Genomic DNA, 24256 nt, shown 5'->3' on the forward strand with positions numbered 1-24256 from the left:
ATTCTTAAATTGTGAATATGCTTCACTCAAAATAAATATTCCAGATTCTGGAATGATACAAAATATATATGAAGGAGTGGTTAATCTTTTCCTCCTCTTCCTTTATCCCTTCTTTTTTTCTTACTTCCTCCCCTTTTTCTGCCACCATCATCATCTTCATTACCATAGCAACAAACATTGCTAAGCCCATATTGCCAGGCAATTTATATATATTAAGACATTAGAAAAATCTATAAGCCAGCTATATTATCTACATACTGCAGATCAGGAAACTGACCAAACTCATATACTTGGGGTATTCTAGAGCTGGGTTTCAAGCCCAGACCAGGTGAATCAGGGATTCCTCTTTTTATCACTTATACTTATCATTCATGCTTGTTTTAGGAAAGAATTCGTCACTTTAGGTAAGACCTCTCTGTTAGATGAATAGTTCCTTCTCTTATGGAAATGGCAGCATTAATTAATAAAATGTTGACACACAAATTATCAAATACATATCTATTGACTCAAACAAAAGGTTGTCAGCAGTGCATACATCTGTCTTGATTCAATTTAAACTAATTTTCCTTTACAGTCTCAAAGTGGATAGGACAATAGATTATTCAGAATCACGCCTACATCTTTTTTCTCTCTATTCAGAAAGATAGAGACACTTGCCCCAACTTAGATTATTTGGGAAAGTACTGAAGAGAGGGACTTAAGTATGAGAAAGAAATTATTTTGTAAAATAATAAATTGATCTATATGTATCTTTTTTTCTGTTATCTTTAAATTCACAAAATCAGTCAAACTAACTTACTATGATTGTTACCTTTGGAGAATAAGTAATCTGGAATTGCTTAGAGGCAGCTGCAAGGAAACTTATTCAATAAAGCTTTTCGAATGTCGACAATGTGCTAGGCACTGTAATTTAAGAAACGTTCATAATTAGATTGCATGTTTTGAATGTACATTGATACTTCCAAATTGCTTAAAATCTCTTCCAGTAAATAAGTATTCCGTGACATCCTCAATCATGCTTACACCATTAATTCACTGAACAAATCATTTCTTTGATTCTGATCTCCTCTGAACAATCAAAATTGAAATCATCACACACTAAATTACCGGGGCTTTATTACTATGATTAAAATTCTCCTCAGCTTTCTCTTCTATCTTCTAAACAATTTCAAATCATGTAACCTTTCTTTTTTGAAAGAGGAGGATTCTATTTCCCAACTACTTAATTGCATTAGATGGTTTCCTTTGGATCCTATTCAATTATCTTTTTGCTCTCTTTAAAGTGGGATGACCCAGAATGGGTGATAAAAGCCCCACAGACGGTGAAGAGGTGACGGCGATGTTAATAACCATAATAGTTGCAGTGGTTGGTCAACATGTGCTGAGCACTAAGCGCAGACACCCGTGAGGGCTGTGTGTGCCTGCTTGTGGCATCCTTGCATGACTCTCCGCAAAGTGGTCAAGCCTACGTGGATGTCTGTCGATGGACACCTTCATCTCTGAGCGGCTGACCTTTCCTCAGGCCTGTTCATGTTTTCAGCCTCTAACTCCAATTTTGTAACCTCTGGCAACAGGAAGGGCAGAAAAACCCAAAAAGGAGACTGGTACCTCACATAAGACTTCAAGGTGAGTGAGCCAGAGGAAGGCTGGCATAACACACAAAGACAGAAGAGAAGGAGAAAGGATTTGCCCTTCAGAAGCAAGACTAAAACCTGGAAACCCAGAAGTGCTGCTGAGTGGGAGAAAAGGGTACCAATGTGTGATCTCTTCAGGAGCAAAACAGCAATAACACCCTGTGAGGCTGAAGTGATGGCATGGGAAGGAATATTTCAATCACCTACATTAGTGTCCATATCTGGGAACAAAACTACCCCTTAATCCCAGTGGTCCCTAGGAATGCATAGCTCTTCCTGACAAATAACTAGTAACAGTAGGAAGAGGAATAATGATCATCAATGTCATAGAATGCCATTTAACACTCTTTCAGTCTTTACGCGAGAAAGTGTTCAACATTTCAGATTTTTGGCATGTCACAGTGAATGAGGTAGGTGCTTTATTATTCCCATTTTATAGAGGATACCTGAGGCCCAGAAGGAAAAGAAACAGAGTGTCAGTTAACATACAGGGTTAGCTGCATCACTGAGTAATAATTCTGATTTATCAGTCATTTTGATCCAATAAAAGGAATCAAACATTCCATTGCTGATGAGGCAATAGTAAATACCACCAACGAGAATTCCCAATTCTGACTTACTTATGCCAAAAGGACTCAGGTAGTACACAGGGTATGGGAAAACGTGGAACCCCAAACACACCACATGACTCTAGACACCAGAATTCACATCTGCTCCCCTCGGGATTTCTCACCAGCATTTGATATATGCATTTTTTAAGTTCAAAAACAGAGACAGTGAGAGCATGAGTGTGGGTGGGGCAGAGAGAGAGAGAGAGAGAGACAGAGAGAGAGACAGAGAGAGAGACAGAGAGAGGACGCTCCAAGCAGGCTCCATGCTGTCAGCACAGAGCCCGATGTAGGACTCGATCTCATAAAATGTGAGATTATGACCTGAGTCAATATCAAGAGTTGGAGGCTTAACTGAGAGCTACCCAGGCACCCCACACCAGCACTCTTAATATGAAGCTCCTAAAATGTTTCTGGGTTCTGTTTTCCTGCGTATTCTTTGATGAAGACATTAATGGGTCAGCAAATGTACCACATGATGGTGACAGGAGGAAGGGAAGTTAGAAGACTCTATTATATTTATAGAGAGGATAACCAGCTCCAGGAAAGGAAGAAAATTTAAAAACCAAAATACAAATACTAGCCTCAACTACGAGTTCTATCATATGAAATGTAAATAACAAGAAAGCCTCATAATTGAAACAATCCAAATGTTCCTTAAAGTGACAGTTAAAAAAGGAAAATCTATTTTTAGGATATGGTGATTTTGTTAGACAAACCAAAGATAAAACATAGTCTTAGAAAATAATAACACCTCCAGAAGAAATCTTAGATGTTTTAAGAGATACTAATTTTAGAAAACCAGATGTATGCATGTGTGTGCGTATCTTACCTGATGAAAACCAGCTTGACTTTTGATGGGGCAGTCTTAATAATGGCAGATGCATTTTGGTGGCTTCTTCCATACAGGATCTGATTGTTTATCTAATGGGGAAAAAATAAAATGCACTTGTAAAAATGCAATATGTTTGGTTTGTATAAAAATATACATGTATATATTTATACGTTTATACAAATATATGTGTATATACTTGGAATTAAACAATGAAGTCCATTCATTTTTAAGTGGATCCATGTAGGGCTCTTTAATGCTAAAAAATCTTAATATTGTTTGTAGTATGGATTAAAATACTAATTCCAAATAGCTATTAAAATCTCTTAAATTCAGTTTTGAATGCAGTTAATAAAGAGCATATGGTCCTTGAACCTTGTGCTAAACTTCAAGAGAGCAGTAGTTGAGCTAAATGTAAAAACTTTATGACAGATATATTTCCTACAGCCTTTCCAGATTTCTAAAAAATGTAGAAAACAGACTAAACTGTGGTATTCACCAGACCTCTGGAGGGCCCATTAAACACGATTCTGTAAATGTGTCAAGGTTATTACATAGCATAAATTTTGTTACTCCAGAGGAGGTAAATATTCTTTCCCTATTTTAAATCAAATTTTAGATCAATTGCATGGAAATATTTTACTATACACAATCAATGAGCCATCTGCTCTTATCCAAGATATGGTGGAATTTCAACTTGATTGAGTTCGTCTAAATATGCTCTAAAAACATTGGCATTCTAAATTTTTTTACTCCAGATTTTTCCAGTGATAAACTATGATGATAGTCGTAATCAATCTTTTATTTCATCCAATTAATAATAGCTCACACAGTTTTGGTTTTTCTCCTCTTGTCTCTTTAATAACTAGTTAATGATCTATACTGTCCCAATTTAACGGAGGCCTTGAAACTGTCTATTTAAGAGACAGTACAATATACTATATAAGGAATAGAAAATAGGGATTTCAGTTTTTTGTAATTAGCATTGGTCTGTCCTTGAGGTCTCTGAAATTTTGTGTTCGAAGACATACCTGGAAAAGGTTTTTGTCATAGCAGTTATAATGAGAAAGTGTATGGAAATGAACAGAGGAGGGAGCTGTCTGAAATGAAGCTCATCCATCATCTTGAAGTGGTAACGTGGGGATGTACATCAAAGTCTGTTGCACAGACTAAACTGAAACTACCTTCTCACTATGTCCCTCATTCTATCAGCTTTTATTCTTCACCAAGATAACCTCCCAGAAACCCACTGATCTCCACACTATTTCTCTGTGCCTCAGTTTCCTCTTCTTTAAAAGGAATTTAAGCACCTGCTTCATAAAACTGTTGTGAAAATTACATGAGATAATGCCTTTAAATTTTATTTATAATCATCTTTTTTTAATGTTTACTTATTTGAGAGAGCACACATGCAAGTGAGAGGGGAGGGGCAGAGAGAGAGGGGTGGGGAGAACCCCAAGCAGGCTCTGCGTTATCAGCGCATGAACTGTGAGATCATGACCTGAGCTGAAATCAAGAGCTGGACGCTTAACCGACTTCATTTATAATAATCTTAATACCAAAAATTATTTTGGAGGTGTTCAAAATTACTCATCTTTTCTGTTAAGGTTTTTATCTTTTTTAATAACATGTATTTAAAAATGTGTCCATCCTCTGTATGATACTATAATGATGGACACATACCATTATACATTTGTCCAATCCTACAGAATGTACACCACCAAGAGTGAACCCCAATGTAAACTATGGACTGGGAGATGGTGATGTGTCAATGCAGGTACATCAACAATAACACATGTACCACTCTGGAGAGGGATGTTGGTAGTCTAAAAGGGACATATGAGGGGCGCCTGGGTGGCTCAGTCGGTTAAGCGGCCGACTTTGGCCCAGGTCATGATCTCGCGGTCCTTGAGTTCGAGCCCCGCGTCGGGCTCTGTGCTGACAGCTCAGAGCCTGGAGCCTGTTTCAGATTCTGTGTCTCCCTCTCCCTGACCCTCCCCCGTCCATGTCTCTCTCTGTCTCAAAAATAAATAAACGTTAAAAAAAATTAAAATAAATAAATAAATAAAAGGGACATATGGGAAATCTCTGTACCTTCCTCTCAATTTTGCTGTTTAAAAAAAATGTATATGTATATGTGTGTGTGTATGTGTGTGTGTATGTGTGTATGTGTGTGTATTGAAGCGCCCACCGTTTAAATTATAGGTTTTCTCCTAATGTTTCATAGTTTTATTTTTCTTATATTTACATTGTACTACCTAACTCATTATAAGGGGGAAAAAATGGTTAAGTCATGTAATGATAGAGTCATGTGAAAAAGAATAATGACATAGGAAATGTCCAACTGTACTAGCCTGGTTACAAAATAGTATGTCTGCCATGATCGCTTTTTTTTGCAAACCGTATTTCTCAATCTCTTCCATTTACAATGAACAACAAATAAGGATCTTTTAAATCACAACTCAAAAATGAGAGGACATGTGGAATACGCATCACTCAAAGTCTGGCATTCAGGTAATTATTTGTGAATGTCTTCCCCACCGTGTCTGGCCTCTGATTTCAGAAAGCAGACCTATCAAATCTTCCTGTCTTTGAATCCTGTGGCACTACATTTAAAAATGTTCTCTTGTCGCCCTTACGCCTCACCTGACACGGTCAAGCCAATCCTTGTCAGGTGGTAAGCATCAGTGCAGGCACCTGGCATTTACTGAACTGGGCTCAACTTGTTGAGGGCAGGAACCATGTCCTCCGCTTGGTGTTTGCCAGCCTGCCACGCATAGCCTGCACACAGCGGTGCTCGGCGAGACATCCAAAATTGCAGAGCCCTGAATGCAAATGGCTCTTTCATTAATCAACTGCTACTATGCTTTCTCTGAGGTGGGCTCCAGTCGTCAAAGGGATTTTTTTATCTTTTTAAAGTCTTTTTTATTAGCAAAAGCTTGAACATACAGAAAATTGAGCTGTTTCATCTTTATGGAGATGCCTGCTTTTTAGCTGTGATCTTCCATTTTGATAGGATAAAATGTATGGTACTGTTATTCTAAGAGGGAAAAATTACAGCCCAAATGAAGAAAGCAGGTCATTAATTTTAATTTATCTAAGAGTAAATCTACAGTTATGTCTTCATGGTGCTGTTTGTGAATATTCAGAGGCTCTGGCTGTAGAAAGGCGGAACAGCTTGCTTGCTGTGGATGTTTTTTCCAGTGCCAACAACTGTGCCATTTACTGTTATGGTAGCTGCTCCTGCCAGTGTTTGGAGGCCTCTGGAGAAACTCGGTTCTGCAGTGCAAGACCAGGAACAGAATAAGAAACTCAACACAGAGTGAAACCTGATTTAACAGGATTATGTCAAAAAGGAAAATGCAGATCTCTGGCTTTAAAAATCTAAGACAAAGTCTCTCTTCTGACTTCAGAAATACGTTAGTAGCCTGTGAGTTCTTTTTTTTTTTTAATTTTTTTTCAACGTTTTTTATTTATTTTTGGGACAGAGAGAGACAGAGCATGAACGGGGGAGGGGCAGAGAGAGAGGCAGACACAGAATCGGAAACAGGCTCCAGGCTCTGAGCCATCAGCCCAGAGCCTGATGCGGGGCTCGAACTCACGGACCGCGAGATCGTGACCTGGCTGAAGTCGGACGCTTAACCGACTGCGCCACCCAGGCACCCAGTAGCCTGTGAGTTCTAAGACAGGAAGGGCTCTTTTGTGTTTTCTTGGATCTTATTTAATATACAACAATTTCACTACTTAAATGAAAGGCACATACAGCTTCCAACTGCATAAGCAGTTTTTGTATTTCTTCATCACTAAAGGAAACACACGCCAGAGAAAATTCAGTAAGTAATTAGAAAGAATATGATGCATTTTATGCACAATTAACTTTAGACTGTCACTTATTCTATTTCTGAGAAGCTGCTGTTCTCTGAGGGCACTATTCTTTAAACAACAGATGTAGGGCATCTTCTAAGTATAGCACAGGCAAAAAAGAAAGCACTCTATACCTCCTGGAAGTCTTTCAGGTCAATTCTAATTAATAACAGCTATCATTTATCAAGTGCTTAGTCTGTACCAAACATTATCCTAAGCTCTTTAGGCACACTATCTCATTTAAATCTCAGAGCAACTGGGGTATTATGTACTTTCATCAGATGATGATAATCCTAAAGCACACCTAGAGGTCACATCTGTATGGTGCACATAAAAATCAGATGATTTTGAAAGTCATCTTCATAAAGATGTCTGTTAAATAAACTCTGAGTGGGAACAGGAGGATGTGGTGACCTACCATCGTAGGTCCTAGAGCTTTGAGATACAGAAGTCGGAATCAAAGCATCTTACCACAATGTACAGAGGAAATGCCTGAGAGTTGACTGCTAGGCTTTTCAAGTCTGAAATGCAATGTGGAGTCCCCTAAGACTGTACTTCTCTTCGTGCAAGCAAACTGCAACTTGAACAATATTATATACTTACTACCCTTTTTTTCATTGTACAGATACTGTATAGATTGATCACCATTTTAATTTTTTCTGACTCATGCCAAAGGAAGACAATTAAAATATTTCATTTCGGGGCAAATACTGCTCCCATTCTTTTAGAATATGAGTGATCATTCAGATTATCAAGAAGTTAGAAAAAATATTATCATTTCCTATTTACTTCCAGTAAACTGAGGGGGTAGAGAAGTGCCTTTCCCAAAGTTTCTCCTTTTGAAGGTGACTCAATGATATAGAAAAAGAGTAATAAATTATTTAGATATGCCCTTATTTTTGTTATTATTCTTACTGGTGGGAAGAACCGTCCTAAGTTCTGATTTAGTGTTCCCATTACACCTAAATTATCTTTTTATTATCTTAATAGCTGAGATCTATAACTCTTCCACTCAAGAATAACCATATATCCTACTTCTGGGACAGTCCAGTTTATGCATGTTGAGTGACACTCGTAACGATCCTCCACATCTTTTCTGAGCTTCTGCGAGGTGGCCATATTCTGCTACATGGATGAAGGAACAGGAAAAGCCATCACTTCCTGAGGCCCCCAGGCAACCCAATCTCCAGGTTCTGGGATGGACACCCATACTATTGCAATAAGTTCTCCCCTTTTTGGTTAAATCACCTTGAACTAATTTCTGTTCTTTCCCATCAAAAAAGTCTCCACCAATACAGTATCTGGGGCCCCTATTTCTAAATACTAATTTATACATTCAAGTGATATACCTCTTTTTATCTCCTAGTCTTATGCTCTCTCAGACACATAGTAATTTATCCTGGCATTCAAAAAGAAAAGAAAGTAGACAAAGGAAAAAGGCTTTCTGACCCAAGGAGATTTCTATGCTCTTGAGTTACAATTCTGATTTTCTTATCTGTTTGGCTTCCTCTTCTGAATACTGACAAAAAGGGCTTTCTGAGACCTCCACATGGTCAGTAACTTTGATCTCAAGCTCAGGGGGTCCTGGTCCCAGAAAGACACTGATATTTTATCATGGGTAAATTAACTCATCTTTTCCTAAATTCTGAATTTCTAGTTCAATGAGAACAGGGGCAAATGATAGCAGCCCTAGATACTGAAGACAATAGCCTTAAATAAGAAACATCTGTTTTTATAAAACTCAGAAGTCATATTGTAACGGGTTTTCAATGGGATTTATATTTCCCTTCATAAATTGGTTTCTGCTACTGCAGTGGAGAAGGAAAAAAAAACCCAGAAAGCACTCTTTTCAGGTAAACTCTATATTTTGGTATCAAAGATTGGATATTTAATTGCATTATTTTACAGTTTGTAGAAGAAGTAGAATTAGGGTTAATACAGCAAGATTCAGCAAAAGTAAATGAATGTAAATCCTTTTGTTATACTACGTAAACTTTCACTTAAGAGGTCTTTAATGAGATTTATTTTACTAAAATTAATTATTCAAAAATATCACTCAATTTTCCATAGTTCAACTGAACATGAATATAAATTTATGCTGGGGAGCAACTCAATTAAATCTATTCCAAAAACTTACCAAATTGGAAGTCAAAGTTAATTAACTTAAGCTGGGATTAAAGATATTAATTATAAAAAACTAAAATTTAGTTCAAGCAACAGATTTGCCTGAGGTTTGAATATCATGTTATAATATAATACCCAACAACACCACCTTTGACCAAACTTTTATTGAAGTAGAGGGATTTATTCTGAACAGTTGAAAAATTATTATTAAAAAACTGAGCTAGGAGCTTCTGTGCATCCCAAAGAGGAATTGGGGCCTGGCGTCCCCTCCTTGCCCTGGTCCAGGCCCCGCCCCACCCCACCTTATTTCTCCTGGTTGAGATGGGCTCAGCCAAGAGCTCCCTGGTCATTCTGGCTTGGTTTCCACAGCACAACAAGCTTCTGGCCCGAGTGGCGGACCCGCGTTCACCTAGTGCCGTCATCCTGCGCACTCCCATCCAGATGGAGAGTTCTCTACAGCCAACCCTACCAGCAGGAGAGCAGTTGGAGGGTCCTAATGAGGCCCAAGACTCAGATCCCTGCTCTCCTACCCTTGGCATTGCACGGACACCTATGAAGACTGGCAGTGGAGACCCCCAAGCCCACTGGTGAAACAGCTGAATGAAGTCTTTGAGACAGAAGCCTCCAAATTGAATCTTCCCCCAGAGCCTGTTCTGCCCCTAGAGGCAACTTCACCTTCTGAATTGGACTTGCCTCTGGCCACCCAGTTTTCCCTTGAGGACCGGATGCCACTCTGGAGCCAGACTGAGCTCCCCTCAAGCAGGTGTCCTCCAAGGAGGAAGCAGGACAGCCCTCACAACCCCCCATGGCCTGCCAGGGTTCAGACAAGCCCTTAAGAGACCCTGAGACTCCCTGATCTTTAGGTTCTAAGCACAATAGACAGAAAGGAAATGGCAAGGTACTAGGGAGATATCCCCTCACCATCCTACAGGATGACAACTCCCCCAGAACTCTGACACCACGACAGGGTAAGTGGCCTCCTCCCCTCAGTGAAAATGCTAGAGCACTAAAGGAAGGGGCCATTCTGAGAACTGGACGACTTCTGGAAACCGGAGGCCGAGTGTGGGAGCAGGGCCAGGACCAGGACAAGGAAAATCAGCACTTTCCAAACTTGGTGGAGAACTAGGCTGTGTGTGGCCCCAGCGCCGGGTTCACCAGGGGCTTGGTGATGTTGTGTCCTCACAGCCCTTCTTTCCCTGGGAGACAGGGAAGGCTCATTGTCTTCAGCCCCCCCTAAACTACCAACTCGAGGACTGAGCACTTTCTTAGCCTTTATTTGTGTCTCGTGTGTTTCTTGTATATTAAAGAAAGTGATTAAAAAAAAAAAAAACAAAACACGGAGCTAGAGGTCAGGTAACTGGAACTCCTGATAACGAAAACTGACTCCTTCTCCCTACTTTACTTTTAAATATACTCTATTGTTTATATTTCATGACACTGGAATCTATAGGTTAACTTTTTCCTTTAATAAACTCTTTTACTGAGTATAACACACATGTAGGAAAAAACAGTAAGTCTAATTGATGAGACTTTTTATAGGTTAATTTTTAATCTAATAATTTCACTGCTAAAAGTTTATCCTAAAAAGATTAAAAATCTGGGAGTCAAAATGTCTATGATGGCTATACTTATAATAGAGAAAAAAATGAAAAAACTATACACTCATCAACAAAAGTTTTATTATATTTTCTATTGTTACGTTGATAAATGGAAAACTGTCATTAAAAGGAAGTGAAGAAGGATGGCACAGACCTAGATCCGCTGCCATAAGAAGATAAAATTGGGGGCACCTGGGTGGCTCAGTCGGTTAAACATCTGACTCTTGATATCGGCTCAGGTCATGATCCTGCGGTTATGAGATTGAGTCCCGCGTCAGCTCCACAATGAGTGTAGAGTCTGACATTCTCTCCCTCCCTCTCTCTCTCTGCCCCTTCTCTGCTTTTGCTCTCTCTCTCTCTCTCTCAAAATAAATAAATATTTTAAAAAAGATAAAATTACTGAGTGAAAAAAGTAAATGACAAAATACGTTATCACATTATTTTCATTTATATAAAAGTTCTGAGTCTAAAAAAAGCTCCATGAGTATATACTAAATGTCAACAATGATGATATCGCTGATTGGTGGGATTTGAGGTGATTTCCAGTTTGTTTCTGTATATTGATATTTTATTACTACTTTGTAATAATACCATTTAATAAATGCTTACAACACACAAGGCACATGCATATACACACATCTTAAATACATTATTGCGCTTAAGTGTCACACAAATCAGTAGAGGAATACAATATCATCTAATTATACAGATGGAGAAAGTGAAGTATATTAAGTTTAAGGAATTTAACCGATATAACAGATCTATAGCCAGTAATTATAGCCAAATCTGTTTGAGTCCAAAAGCCTGTCTTGTTAACCTAAGTAACTCATTTTTAATCCTGTGAAATTTTAAATCCAATTAATAGGGTCTCATAAATAGAAATGCCAGACCAAGAAATATTCCAATAAAAGTATATTAGATATATGTTATATCCATCCATTTACTCATTTATTCAACTGTCGTAGTGTAAGTGATGAGGATAGAGGAATTTTCATTGCCATCATTACCACAGCTATCATGTATTGAGCACCAGCTTTGTTCCAGGTACCAGATCCTCTGAAAATTACTTTATAGGAATTATTTTATTCAGTCAGATATGGTCCCTGCACTCGAGCAGCTGGTACTCCGGTAAGTTAACAGTCTTGGAAACAAAAATCTGCAATTGGCATTGGCATAATGAATGTAGGCATAAAGCAAGAAGTGACTGTCTCTTCTTGGAGATGGGTGGGTTGGTCTTGAGCAGACAGAAACCTAGCAGGCACAGGGGGAAGTGAGCAGCAGGAAGAGCACCAGAGCCAGGGAAAAAACTGCAGGTCTTAGTTTCTAGGAAACACAGGTACTTTAGCATAGCGTTTGGGGTAGGGGTGTTATAGAAGTAAACAGGTCCTGTTCAAAGACGACCTTGTAGAATACTTTCCCTTTCCAAAAATTTTGGGCACTAGCCTCCATGAAGAATGATCCTCACTTTCCAAACCACCATTTCAGGTTTGCACATGGGAGAAGGAAAGAGAGAGGTACCAAGGCTAGCAATGGAACAGGGAAAGTGACGGAAACTCACATGAAAACAATTTCACTGTAATGAAAAAGTATTTCTGAAGAAAACTGTCACATTAATTTTTTTCTCAAAAAGACAAAATAATACACATCAAGCTCCAATAATTTAATACTTTGGGTAAAGGAGCAGGTTTTAAGGATTCAGTTTAATGATGCAGTGCTGAAATGAGGTAGGCAACTTCACTGTAATCTATTTCTTGTGAAGTACAATGTTCCCAAAGGAATACAGCCATTTAAAAGGCTTAAGCATGAGATTTATTTTCTCTCAAACAAATCTAATGAAACTGGAACACCTTCTAAAGGCAAAGTAATAGTAATACGTAGCTCACATCTCCCTAAATTTGATATATTCAGAAAACAGCATGTTCTTTTATTTTTTAAAGCTTATTTATTTTGAGAAAGAGCGCAAGTCAGGGAGAGGCAGAGAGAATCACAAGCAGGCTCCGCACTGCCAGCACACAGTCCGATGTGGGGCTTGAACCCACGAACTGTGAGATCATGACCTGAGCTGAAGTTGGAAGCTCAACTGACTGAGCCACTCAGGTGTCCCAAAACAGGTTGTTCTTTTGAATCCTAAACCTGGAAAATTCTGAAAAATATTGACTTCAAGGAAGTGAGCAGAGAAATATGTTTATGTGCTGCTCTGATTTTCAGTGTTTCTGTGGAAGTTGCCCCAATTGCTACAGGTTGGTTCACTTGACCAAAATAAGAAGGAATATGTAAATGGAGGCAGAAGTATAATCTCTCTCTTAACAGCTCATTAATATTGCAAAGGAATCGTGTTTCCCTAGGAGGCTGAGGCATTACAACCTACCTGTATTAGTGGTGTTGTTAGTCACAGAAGCAAACAGACTCAGGTGACCACTGACCTAGAATTCCTTCTTCCAAGAATTGGTACACGCTACAAATCAAGACTAGTAATGCTCAGCTTAACGTTTGCTTCTTTCATATGATGATCTACTTAGAGCTCTACTCCAATTCCCTCTGTTTTTAGACTTTTTCTCCTTTGCCTTCAAAATATTTTCCTAGATGCTCCCACAGATGTAGCCACAAACCCAGTGAATCATCAAAGGACTTCATCGAAGTTCCTAACTCCCCTCCTCCCAACTCTAGCTTCTCTTTTAAAAACATTTTTTTTTTTTTGACACAAATCTTGTCAGTGAACCAGTCCTATAGCCTATAGAGTCAGGATTAGATCATGTGTATTTGATAGCTTTGAAAGCATATTTCACAGACAGTCTGGCACTGTCACACTGCTCTGCATGACAGGTCGGCAAGGCAGATGCTCCGGTAATTCTGTAACAAGGACACTGAGACTCAAACTCAGGGACTTGTATAGGGTTCTAGGTAAGACACCTGCAGAACCAGAATCCAAGCTTGCATGTCCTGATCCCAGAGCCTCTTTCCAGCAGGTCTGAGGCTGGAATGGGTGGCATGCTACGGGACTCCTGCTACTTTGCTAAAGACTCGTCCTAATCATCCATAGCCCAACTACCTTCCTCCCTCTTCAAAATAATTTCCCAGCACCCAGTTCTCATTCTAAAGTGGTGAAGGCAGATAAAAATCCAAGTGTCGACTTTAAAAACTGCCTCACCAGAGTATAGTCCTATTCTTTCGGTCACTTCCTCATGTGTATATGTATGATATATAAGTAAAGAATTTTTATTCAATTTAAAAAACTGCATCTGGGGCACCTGGGTGGCTCAGTTGGTTAAGCGGCTGACTTCAGCTCGGGTCATGACCTCACGGTTCGTGAGTTTGAGCACCGCGTCGGGCTCTGTGCTGACAGCTCAGAGCCTGGAGCCTACTTCAGATTCTATGTCTCCCTCTCTCTGCCCCTCCCCCACTAGCACTCTGTCTCTCTGTCTCAAAAGTAAATAAACAACAACAAAAAAATCTTAAAAAAAAAAAAACCCTGCATCTGGCAGGTTGGCTATGGTCTGATTACATCTAGTGTTTTCTAGATTTGGCGGGTGGGAAACAACTTCTTTTACAAGCTGTTAGAGGAGCAGAAATTTTGTGTAACACCGAAGAAAGATAATTTGATATTTTCTATGCCACATATTCAAGCAATTGCACAAAGACATATACAGCAGTATGTTATAGTATTATTTGTACTGACATCTAAATAATATATATCATAAATGACATATCATTCAGTAAAAAAGGTATGCGAATTATGATTCTGTTTGTGTACATTAATTAACTTTAAAATCTGTTTGCACAATGTATGTGACTGTGCATGAGATCAAGAGGAAAGATGATAAGTTGACAGGGGTTACTTCTAGAGGAGTAGTATTACAAAGGTAAAAGAGGGAAGATTATTACTTTTACCTAAACCATTATAATTTTTTATGATTACATGTTATTTTAAAAACATATAAAAAAGCACAATCTGTAAGTTAGAAAGACAAAAGTAGCAATAAGAAGTAACACCTTTATGACAACTTAGTATGTTAGGGAATCAATTAGAATTAAAATCTATTTGCTAACCTAATACTTTTGAGTCATAGCCAGAAACATAAGAAAGGATGGGAAATAAAATTTAGAGTCAAAATAATTTTAAATTATATTTAAATATTGTGCAAAACTTTGAGCCTTCAGCTCAAAAATCACCTTATTTTCCTGCCCTAATTTTTCCAGTCACAGCCCCTATGTTAGGTCAATCCTATTCTCTTGGCATTTAAAAGGGACAGTATGGAGACAGAGACTCAAGCTGAAGGGCAGGAAGTACTACGGACCATTTCCCTTTGCTTTTTGTGGATTCCAGGGCACATCTTATGTCCTTCTATGACAGGAGCAAAAATTCACATCTAGACTCCTAATAAGATTTGTTATATACTGACTAGTTAAAAGTACACCTAGGCTCCACCTTTGGAGGTTATCCTCTAAGAGGATGGGGTGAAGGGTTGTTAATAGGCAAACCTTTCCTATGAGTCTGATACACAAACTTGGTTGAGAGCAATTTATATAGCTAAAGAGATTTGTTTGGTAAACATTTTTGAGAAAGGATTTGCAGTTTCACGTTCCCCAGAATAGAGATCAGAAATTCGTTAGGCTAAATTAATATGCTGAAGTTTGAGGAGCAAACATTTAGATCACAGATTCAGACAACATTAAGTCTGAAAGATTTGTTTTTAATTTATTGAGAGAGAGAGCGACAGAGAGAGAATGCACACGCCTGTACAAGGAAGAGGAGGGACAGAGGGAGAGGAAAGGAGAGAATCCCAAGCAGGCTCCTCACTGATGCAGGGCTTGATCCCATAAACTGTGAGATCATGACCTGAGCTGAAATCAAGAGTTGGATGCTCAACCGAGAGAGCCACTCAGGAGCCCCAAGTTTGAAAGATTTTTAAAGGTATTATTGACCATTCTTCTATCTTACAGTTAAGAGATGGCAACAGAGATTAAAGGATTTATCTCAGAAAAACAGTTAGTTAAAAATAGAACTGGTATTACAAGCCATCTCTCTTATAAAAATAGTACTGTTAACAAATAATAGCTAGTATACTTGTTTTTCCATTCTGTCATCTTCACCTTTGAATTTCAAGTCAATTACCTAAAGTTAAGAAGCATTTAAACAATGTATATAAAGAAGAGATAATCTGATTTTATTTAGGGCAGTAAGAAAAATAATGTCATGAACTTATGCTAAAACAATTGGGCTAGGTCTTTAAAACGTCTATGCAAGTATGCTGAATAAAATACATGGGCAAAAGAATGGAATGATGGAAATACTCATCTGTATTGAGGACTTATTTAAGTAGTTCAATATAGCTGGATCAGAACAGTGAAGCAGTGGCAGAAGCTGGAAAGGAAGGTTAAAGATATCTCCTGAGGGGTGCCTGGGTAGCTCAGTCAGTTAAGTGTCCGACTTCGGCTCAGCTCATGATCTCACAGTTTGTGAGTCCAAGCCCCGTGTCGGGCTCTGTGCTGACAGCTTAGAGCTTGGAGCCTGCTTTGGATTGTCTCCCTCTCTCCCTGCCCCTCCCCTACTCATGTGTTTGCTCAGACGTGGACGGACTCTCTCAAAAATAAATAAACATTATTAAAAAAAAAATAAAAAATAACATTAAAAAAAAAGAGACAGGGTGTGCATGGGGCAGGGGCAGGGGCAGAGACAGAGGGAGACACAGAGTCTGAAGCAGGCTCCAGGTTCCTAGCTGTCAGCACAGAACCTGACGTGGGGCTCGAACTCATGAACTGTGAGATCATGACCTGAGCTGAAGTTGAATGCTTAACTGACTGAGCCACCCAGGCATCCCCCACCCCTCCACCCACCAAAAACAAAGATATCTCTTGAATGATTTTGAATATTATGATAAAGAGTTTGAACAATGCCATTAGTCAGTGTCTTTTTGTGTGATACTTAAATTTCATTTAAAAACATATATAGATAACCTAAGCAGGTGCATACAAAGCATTTGACAAAATATAATGTCAAATTGTAATTTAAATGGAAAACCCTCTTATCAAATTAGAAATGGAAAGGAATTTCCTTGGCTTATGAAAAACCTACATACAGCTAAGGTCTTATTTAATCATCCGACACCAAATGGCTTCTGAGACTAGGGGCACAAAAGAGAGAGAGAACAGAAGGTGAGAGAAGGAAGGAGGATAAAGGTCATAATGATTGAAAAGGAAGAAATAAACTCCCTATACATGGATGAACGATCAGTTACCTCCAGAGAATGCTAAGGACTCAACAAAAAAACTACTAGAAGTAAAAAGTTAGGTTAGCATGATTATAGGATACAAGGTCAATATACAAATACATGAAAATCAATTGTATTTCTACATGCTAGCAACAAAGAAGAATGAAAAGATAAAAATTCCACTTTTAAGAGCACTGAATACAAAATACATAGGAATACACTTACCTGAAAATGCAAAAGTTCTACACTGCAAACTGAAACACTTCAGAAAAATTATTAAATGGGAATATCACATTCATAATTTGGAGGACTCCATATTGTTAAGAAGTTTAGCCTCCCTAAATTAAACTATAGATTCAATACAATCTCAATCAAAATCCCAGCTGACTTTGTTAAAAAATTAATAATTTACAAGTTGGTTTTAAGATTCATATGGAAACTCAAAGGAGCTAGAAGAGCCAAAACAACTTTCAAAAAATAACAAAATGAGGACTTGGTGCTATCTTAATTCAAGACTTGCTGTAAAGATATGGTAATCAAGGCAGCGTGATGGGCAGATTAATAGAAGAGGACTGAGAGTCCAAAAATAGACACATAGTTATATGGTAATTTCATATTTGACAAAGCGCAAAGGAAGTCAATGGGGGAAAAGAGTCTTTTCGCAAATGGTGCTTGAACGAGTAGGTACTCACACGGAAAAAATAAACCTCAAATCCTATCTCACACCACACATAAAAATTAATTCAAGATGGATCACAGAACTAAACATAAAAGCTAAAACCATAAAGTTTTTAGAAGAAAATAAAGAAAAAATTACTTGCGATTATTGGAGGTAGGCCAAGATTCTTAGGGCAGTAAGTATAAAAGAAAAGAATCTATCTGAAGGGCTGCTAAACAAGAAAAGTGTTCAACATCATCAGTCAACAAGAAAATGTAGGGGCGCCTGAGGGGCTCAGCCCATTGAGCGTCAACTCTTGATCTCGGCTTTGGTCATGATCTCACAGTTTGTGAGTTCAAGCCCCACGTCGAACTCCACACTCATGGCGCAGAGCCTGCTAGGGATTCTCTCTCTCTCTCTCTCTCTCTCTCTCTCTCTATCTGTCTCTCTCTCTGTCTGTCTGTCTCTGTCTCTCTACCGTTTATACGTGTACTCTCTCTCAAAATACATAAATGAACTTTAAAAAAGAAAAAGTAAATTAAAGCCACACCGACCAGAGGAGCTAAGGTTGTAGAACAACCAGAATGCTCACACACTGCTGGTGAGAATGTTTAATGGCCCAGTTACTTGGACAAAAGGTGTGGCAGATTCTTTGAAGTTAAGCACACAACCACTCTGTGTCCCGCTCATTTACCATTAATATTTATCCAAGAAAAAGGAAAACAGTTGTCCTCAAGAAGACCTGTCACACAAATGTTTGTTTCCAGAGTCACTGCTGCAAAAAATCCAAAAGTCCATCTACAGGTAAACTGAGAAATTGTGGTAGTTATACAATGGAATATCATTCAGCCACAAAAAGGAACAAACTACTAATGTATGCAACAGCACAGATGAATCATAGGCGAAGTCAAAGAAGCTGGACACAAAAGAGTGCATACTGTATAATTCCATATATGTGAAGTTCTAGAATAGGAAAAACCCATGAAAGGAAAACAAGACCAAACATCAATGCAGTGTTTGCCTCCCAGGATGGGAATGAAAGATTCCAGCGGGAAAGTACATGAGAACAATTTCTGGGGAGACAAAAATGATAGATATTTGGATTATTCAGGAGTATATAATTGTCAAAATTAGACAGAGACTATCTGTGCATTTCTTTTTCTGTAAATTTTATCCCTCCCTTCCAACTATAAAAATAATTGCATAGGTGTGGACATATGGAGGTACAGGTGATACAGAAATGACAGTGTTGATAATTGGTGAACCATGTGATAGCTCTACAGAAGGCTTTCATTACATAATTCTGCTTACTTTATAGATGCTAAGAGTTTTTTTAAAAGGATGAAAACCACATATGGGTATACTTTCCAGGTAAGGTTTTCCCAATAGAATACCTTCTGATTTTCAGTACTCAAAGTTCATAGGGCCTGCATATACTCTCAATAAAGTATTTTTCAGTAAATGTTTACATAGGAGACTTTTGTATCTACATCCCCAATACAGAGAAAAACATTTTAAATGAGATGTTGTGAGGGAACAGTCTCCAGGCATATTCCAAATGCAGAATCGCAGAGCGGTGTTTGGAACCATACTCAGTAGCAGCAAGGATGTGCAGTTTGAATGCTGCTGTAGTGAACTGGAAGCCGTGTTATTGTACACAATGCAACTGTGTTAGCAATCATACTGTTGGGTAACAGTCCACACTTCATATCCTAACGTGACTGTGTTATTTACATGCACTTTTTTTTTAATTGCGTTTCAGTAACATTTTAGAAAATTGGCGGGAGAAGGAGTTGGGGTTCATGTGTAATGAATGCATCAACTTTCCTGACTTAAAATAATGAGAAATATGGGGTGCCTGGATAGCTCAGTTGGTTAAGCATCTGCCTTTGGCTCAGGTCATGATCTCACGGTTCGTGAGTTCCAGCCCCGCATCAGGCTCTGTGCTGACAGCTCAGCCTGGAGTCTGCTTGGGATTCTGTGTCTACCTTTCTCTCTGCCCCTCCCCTGTCTCTCTCTCTCTTTCTCTCTCTCTCTCTCTCTCTCTGAAAAATAAATAAACACTAAAAGTTTTTTTTCCTAAATAATGAGAAATAGGCTGATGGCTACTCTTTGGAGCAGAACATCTGATTCTCAGGTTGGATTACTGATTTTAGGCCTACTCCTTAAAAACTATAATTAAAACATATACAACCACACTTTTGACGAGTTTAAGCAGCTGTCTGATATTGTTAGGAAGTCAAACCCGGAATAAGAATTTCATTAACACTTTTCTGTCCGGCTTCATGCCTCAAGACTGCATAGTAACTACAAGAAATTTCCCTTGTGCAAATGGAGCAAAATACAGGCATAAGTTATATGCTGAGGTTGATATAAGGACACCCTTCTCCATAATCTAAGAGTATATCTTTCTAGACTGCATTTCAGTATGGTCATTATAATGGCAATGAATAGGACTGGAAGGAGGTAGAGAAGAAACTGGAAAAAGCAGGGAACAGGGACCTGGAGAATTACCCCAACAAGTCATATAAGAGCTGAGGGGAAACTGCAGAAAGAAGAGTCTTGAGACATACTGCTAAAGACCAATTATTCATTCCAAATGGCAACTTTCTCCCCAGCATACGTTCCCTTCCCTGTTTTTTATATTCTTTTCACAGTAATCTAAGTTTCTTTGATTATCCTCACATTTTTACTTTCTGCTTCCATGGCACTTTCTCTTTCACAGCACTTTATCTCTGATTTTAAGATAATGTGGTTCACTGTAGAAATCTCACATAAAGCTTTTGTACAGTGATAATGAGGACTGCAATAATAAAAATTAAATGATTGTCATTCCTCTCAAAGATCAGTAAGAACATAGACTTTTAGCCCAAATATTTCAGCAGTATAAAGACAATAAAGTGTGACTAAATAATTAAAACTCTTCCCCCAACAAGCCAGAGACAGAAACTAAAAGGGCAGAGATAAAGTTCTAAGACTTCATGCAAGAAATACAGAGAAAAATGAGGCCACCCAATATGAGCTAGGTCTTACATAATATTTCCTGCAGCCTGAAAATAAAACCTTACCTTTACAATGGTTTTGAGGGGGAAAGCTCTTAAATTATGAAGTTCAGAGAAGCTCTCAAATTGGACAAGAATAACCTCAAAACCAGATTATTTTTCTTCTTTGATTTTTGAGAGATGGCTGTAATTTCACTGACTGCATTCTTCTATTGAATTCAAAGTGGCATTCAATTTTAAGAAGATAAAAAGAGTAACATGGTATTGCATTGTGAGAGACTATTTCAGATATTTTGAACTGGCACCAGAATAACTGCATTAATCTAATCTACCCAAACTACAAAATGATGAGAAATTTACTTATCACTTTTTTAAGTAGGCTTTTGCCCAACGTGGGGCTCAAACTCATGACCTTGAGATCAAGAGTCACACACTCTACTGACTGAGCCAGCCAAGAGTCCCCACTTATTACTTTTTAGAATCATGATTAATCCACAATGAAATAACGTAAGAACTTTAGAGTCAGAAAAAGTTAGTGTTTGCCTGTTGACTCTACCCCTTCAGATCTCAGTTTCCTTATCTGTAAAATGGGGATTAAAATAACACCTACTTTCATCGGTTTGTTATAAAAGTTAGGATAATGCACATAAAGTATTTAGCACTGACTTGCAAACAGTAAGTATTCGATGTGAACTCAATTCCTAATACAGCTTTCCTACCCCAAATGTTCTCTTAATGAGTACATCTTTTTGTAACTCATATTGGATATCATACAATAGATAACTTGGGAAAGATGACTTAACGAGACACAGACAGCTATTGATTATATGCTGTAATAACCAGGAGGCTGCACTGTGAAGAAAGAAAAAATGTTACACACACAGGAGAGGCCCCTTTATGTGTGAGGTTGACCATATTCTTCTGTTGACTTTCAGAGTTGTGAATTGGGCTCTAGACTATTTTAAGAGCTCCCAAATGGGGTCACTTTAGCTATGCATATGGGAAGGTTATATTCAGGATCTGCTAAAAGTATTTACTTTTGTAAAGTTTTAACAACAAGTGCAGTGAGAAATAACAGACATATAATAAATTACTTGTTTAAAATGTAAAATATATTTTAACACTCATGAAACCACTGACACAATAAAAAATTTGGTCAGTTTATTTTTGCACTTTTAGCTATTATAAACCTATCTCTTAATACAACTAGGAAAAATATATTGCAATTTTGCTTTCCTTTAGTCTTCTTTCTGCTCCTCAAACTAGTGTTTCTCCAATGGGATATTTTATTACATGAGGTCTCTTAGGGCATAATTATTGCATTAGGAAGCACTCATCAGGGAGTGGCTGGGTGGCTCAGTCAGTTAGGCATCTGACTTTGGCTGAGGTCATGATCTCATCGTTCGTGAGTTCAAGCCCCACGTTGGGTTGTGTTGACAGCTCAGAGCCTGCAGCCTGCTTCAGATTCTGTGTCTCCCTCTCTCTCTGCCCCTCCCCCTCTCACACTCTGTCTCTGTCTCTCTCAAAAATAAATAAACATTTAACAAAATTAAAAAAAAAAAGAAGCACATGTCATAAAATTACATCCATGTATGGCAATAATCTAAAAGAGCCAATCTAAGGTGACAGAAACTTGACTGAAAATTAGAAAGAATCTTATCTGCAGCTGCACAAAGGCTAGTGATTTGTTTAGTACCCTTCTGCACTTCTAAATCACATTTAAGTCTTCCGAACATTTCAAAAATAATTCACTGGCAACAAGCAGAGGACAAAGAACCAGTGTTGAGACCAGGGAGGTGGTAAGAGCCCTCAGGTAGGGGTTTTGCCACAAAGCAGCTATGTGTACCTGGGCCAGTCACTGAAGTTTTATGGTTTCTGTTCTTTTTTCTCTTACGAAATAAACATAACAAGACAATAAGATCCGAGTTCACTTGTGGTTCTACGTCTTCATTCCTGGCAAATATGGGAAGTATTGTGCTTTTTATTTGTAGTGTCTCTTAAGTAAACATGTTAGACACGTGAAAAATAACAACATTCAGCTTTGGTTATCCTGCAGGCAAATGTCCCAAAGGGAATGTGTGTGCTCTGTGGCGCAGGGCGTGAGGGCCCGATGAGACGTAGCTCTCCAGGCTGGCCCAATCAACTGTGCAGGTCTTGTGCCACCCACCCTGCTGCTTCTGGCTGCTTTTCTAACCTGACAAATCACTCCAATTCCCCATGCAGCATTATCCACTCTCTCTTCCCACACTTGCACTGTAGGGAAGATTATAAATAAATCCTATATTCATAGGACAGCGCCATGCCCAGGCCTGTGTATTTTCTGGGACTAATTGCTCAGGGAAAGCCAATGCTCTGGTGCAAGTCTCATTCCAGTCTACATGGTAATTATATGCTAATGCCTTTTGAAATTAATTCAGAGCCCCCACACCAGCATCGTGGTAAAGGGTAAAGAAGCTGAGATTTAATCACATTGTCTTCTGGGGGCTTAATGTAAGATCTCTTTTATACATGAACTGGGCCATCAATCGACAGAACTTGCTGGCTGCTCCTGCACTGTAACAATGCAGTCCCATAGCAAGAAAACTGCTGGTGAATGGTGTGCCAGAAATCAGTCGCAGACAGGCTGCGGTAAAGAAGCAGAGCTTCTGACTTCAAAGAAGGCACAATGCACGTTCGACCAAGCTCTTTTCTCCTTCCTATAAATCAGCCTCATCTTGGGGCCTAAAATAAGTCAGATCAACTATAAATAAAAGGAAGCTCGGAGCAAAGTAGTAACACAACAATAGCAACAAAGCAGTCATGAGAAAGAACGGGAATAAATGGTGGAGTTGCAAAAACAATCAAGACACAGATGACTTTACCTCATCAGGGAGAGAAGTCACAAAAAGAAATGGAGTGTGGGTGGGTAAGCAAATATACAAGATTTGCACTAGCCCAGAGACCTAGTAGTGTAATCTAAAAGCCCACTCTGAATGCCTGCCACACAATGCAGTGTCTTTCTACTATCTATTGCTCTGCAATATCCAAAGAACAGCTATTTTAACATTGGCTTTTGGCTTTTCTGGTATTTATCGTTAAATCAATTTCCTACTCTTGGTTCAAAAGCACATTGGATTTAGGACACCTGGGTGGCTCAGTCGGTGAACTGTCCGAGTTGGCGCAGGTCATGATCTCACGGTTTGTGGGTTTGAACCCCGCATCAGGCTCTGTGCTGACAGCTCAGAGCCTGGAGCCTGCTTCGGATTCTGTGTACCCCTCTCTCTCTGCCCCTACCTTGCTCGTGCTCTGTCTCTCAAAGATAAATAAACCATTAAAAAAAAAGCACATTGGATTTGATATCATGCACTATACAAATTCCTCGCATATCATAGAGAAATAATCAAAATTTTTCTCAGCTATAAAAAGAAACCAGGGAAATGTTTCCCACACAAATTTTTTTCCCATCATCCCTGACCTACAGCCAAAAGTCACATGAGAAGATGGGTTATAAATGCTTAAGAAACCGGTCTGTGCATGTTTCCATTCTCTTAGTTTTTTAAGATGCTACATGGAGCTATTGAGGAAAGTAATGGCTTCCCTTTGGGACATACTTTCAGAGGCAAATGTATTAACATAAACAAACTAAAAAAAATCCAGATACACAAATCCACATGAAAATATTATTTTATAAATAATATCAGTTGACACGTGTTACTTTGTGCCAGAAACTGTGCCAAAAATCTGACCT

General features: G+C 38.6%; 1 protein-coding gene and 1 pseudogene across 2 annotated transcripts in view; one reads left to right on the forward strand and one right to left on the reverse strand.

Moving 5' to 3' along the window:
* PATJ (PATJ crumbs cell polarity complex component) overlaps positions 1–24256 on the reverse strand; it is a 367631-nt gene that overhangs the window by 122443 nt on the left and 220932 nt on the right. For both annotated transcript variants that reach the window (XM_047870413.1, XM_047870411.1), the window contains exon 29: positions 3075–3166. In XM_047870413.1, the coding sequence (XP_047726369.1) occupies positions 3075–3166 (92 nt within the window). The remainder of the gene's footprint in view (positions 1–3074; positions 3167–24256) is intronic.
* LOC125172403 (cell division cycle-associated protein 3-like) lies at positions 9310–10188 on the forward strand (annotated as a pseudogene).

The sequence above is a fragment of the Prionailurus viverrinus genome, chromosome C1 (genome assembly GCF_022837055.1).
Source record: "Prionailurus viverrinus isolate Anna chromosome C1, UM_Priviv_1.0, whole genome shotgun sequence".
Taxonomy (NCBI): domain Eukaryota; kingdom Metazoa; phylum Chordata; class Mammalia; order Carnivora; family Felidae; genus Prionailurus; species Prionailurus viverrinus.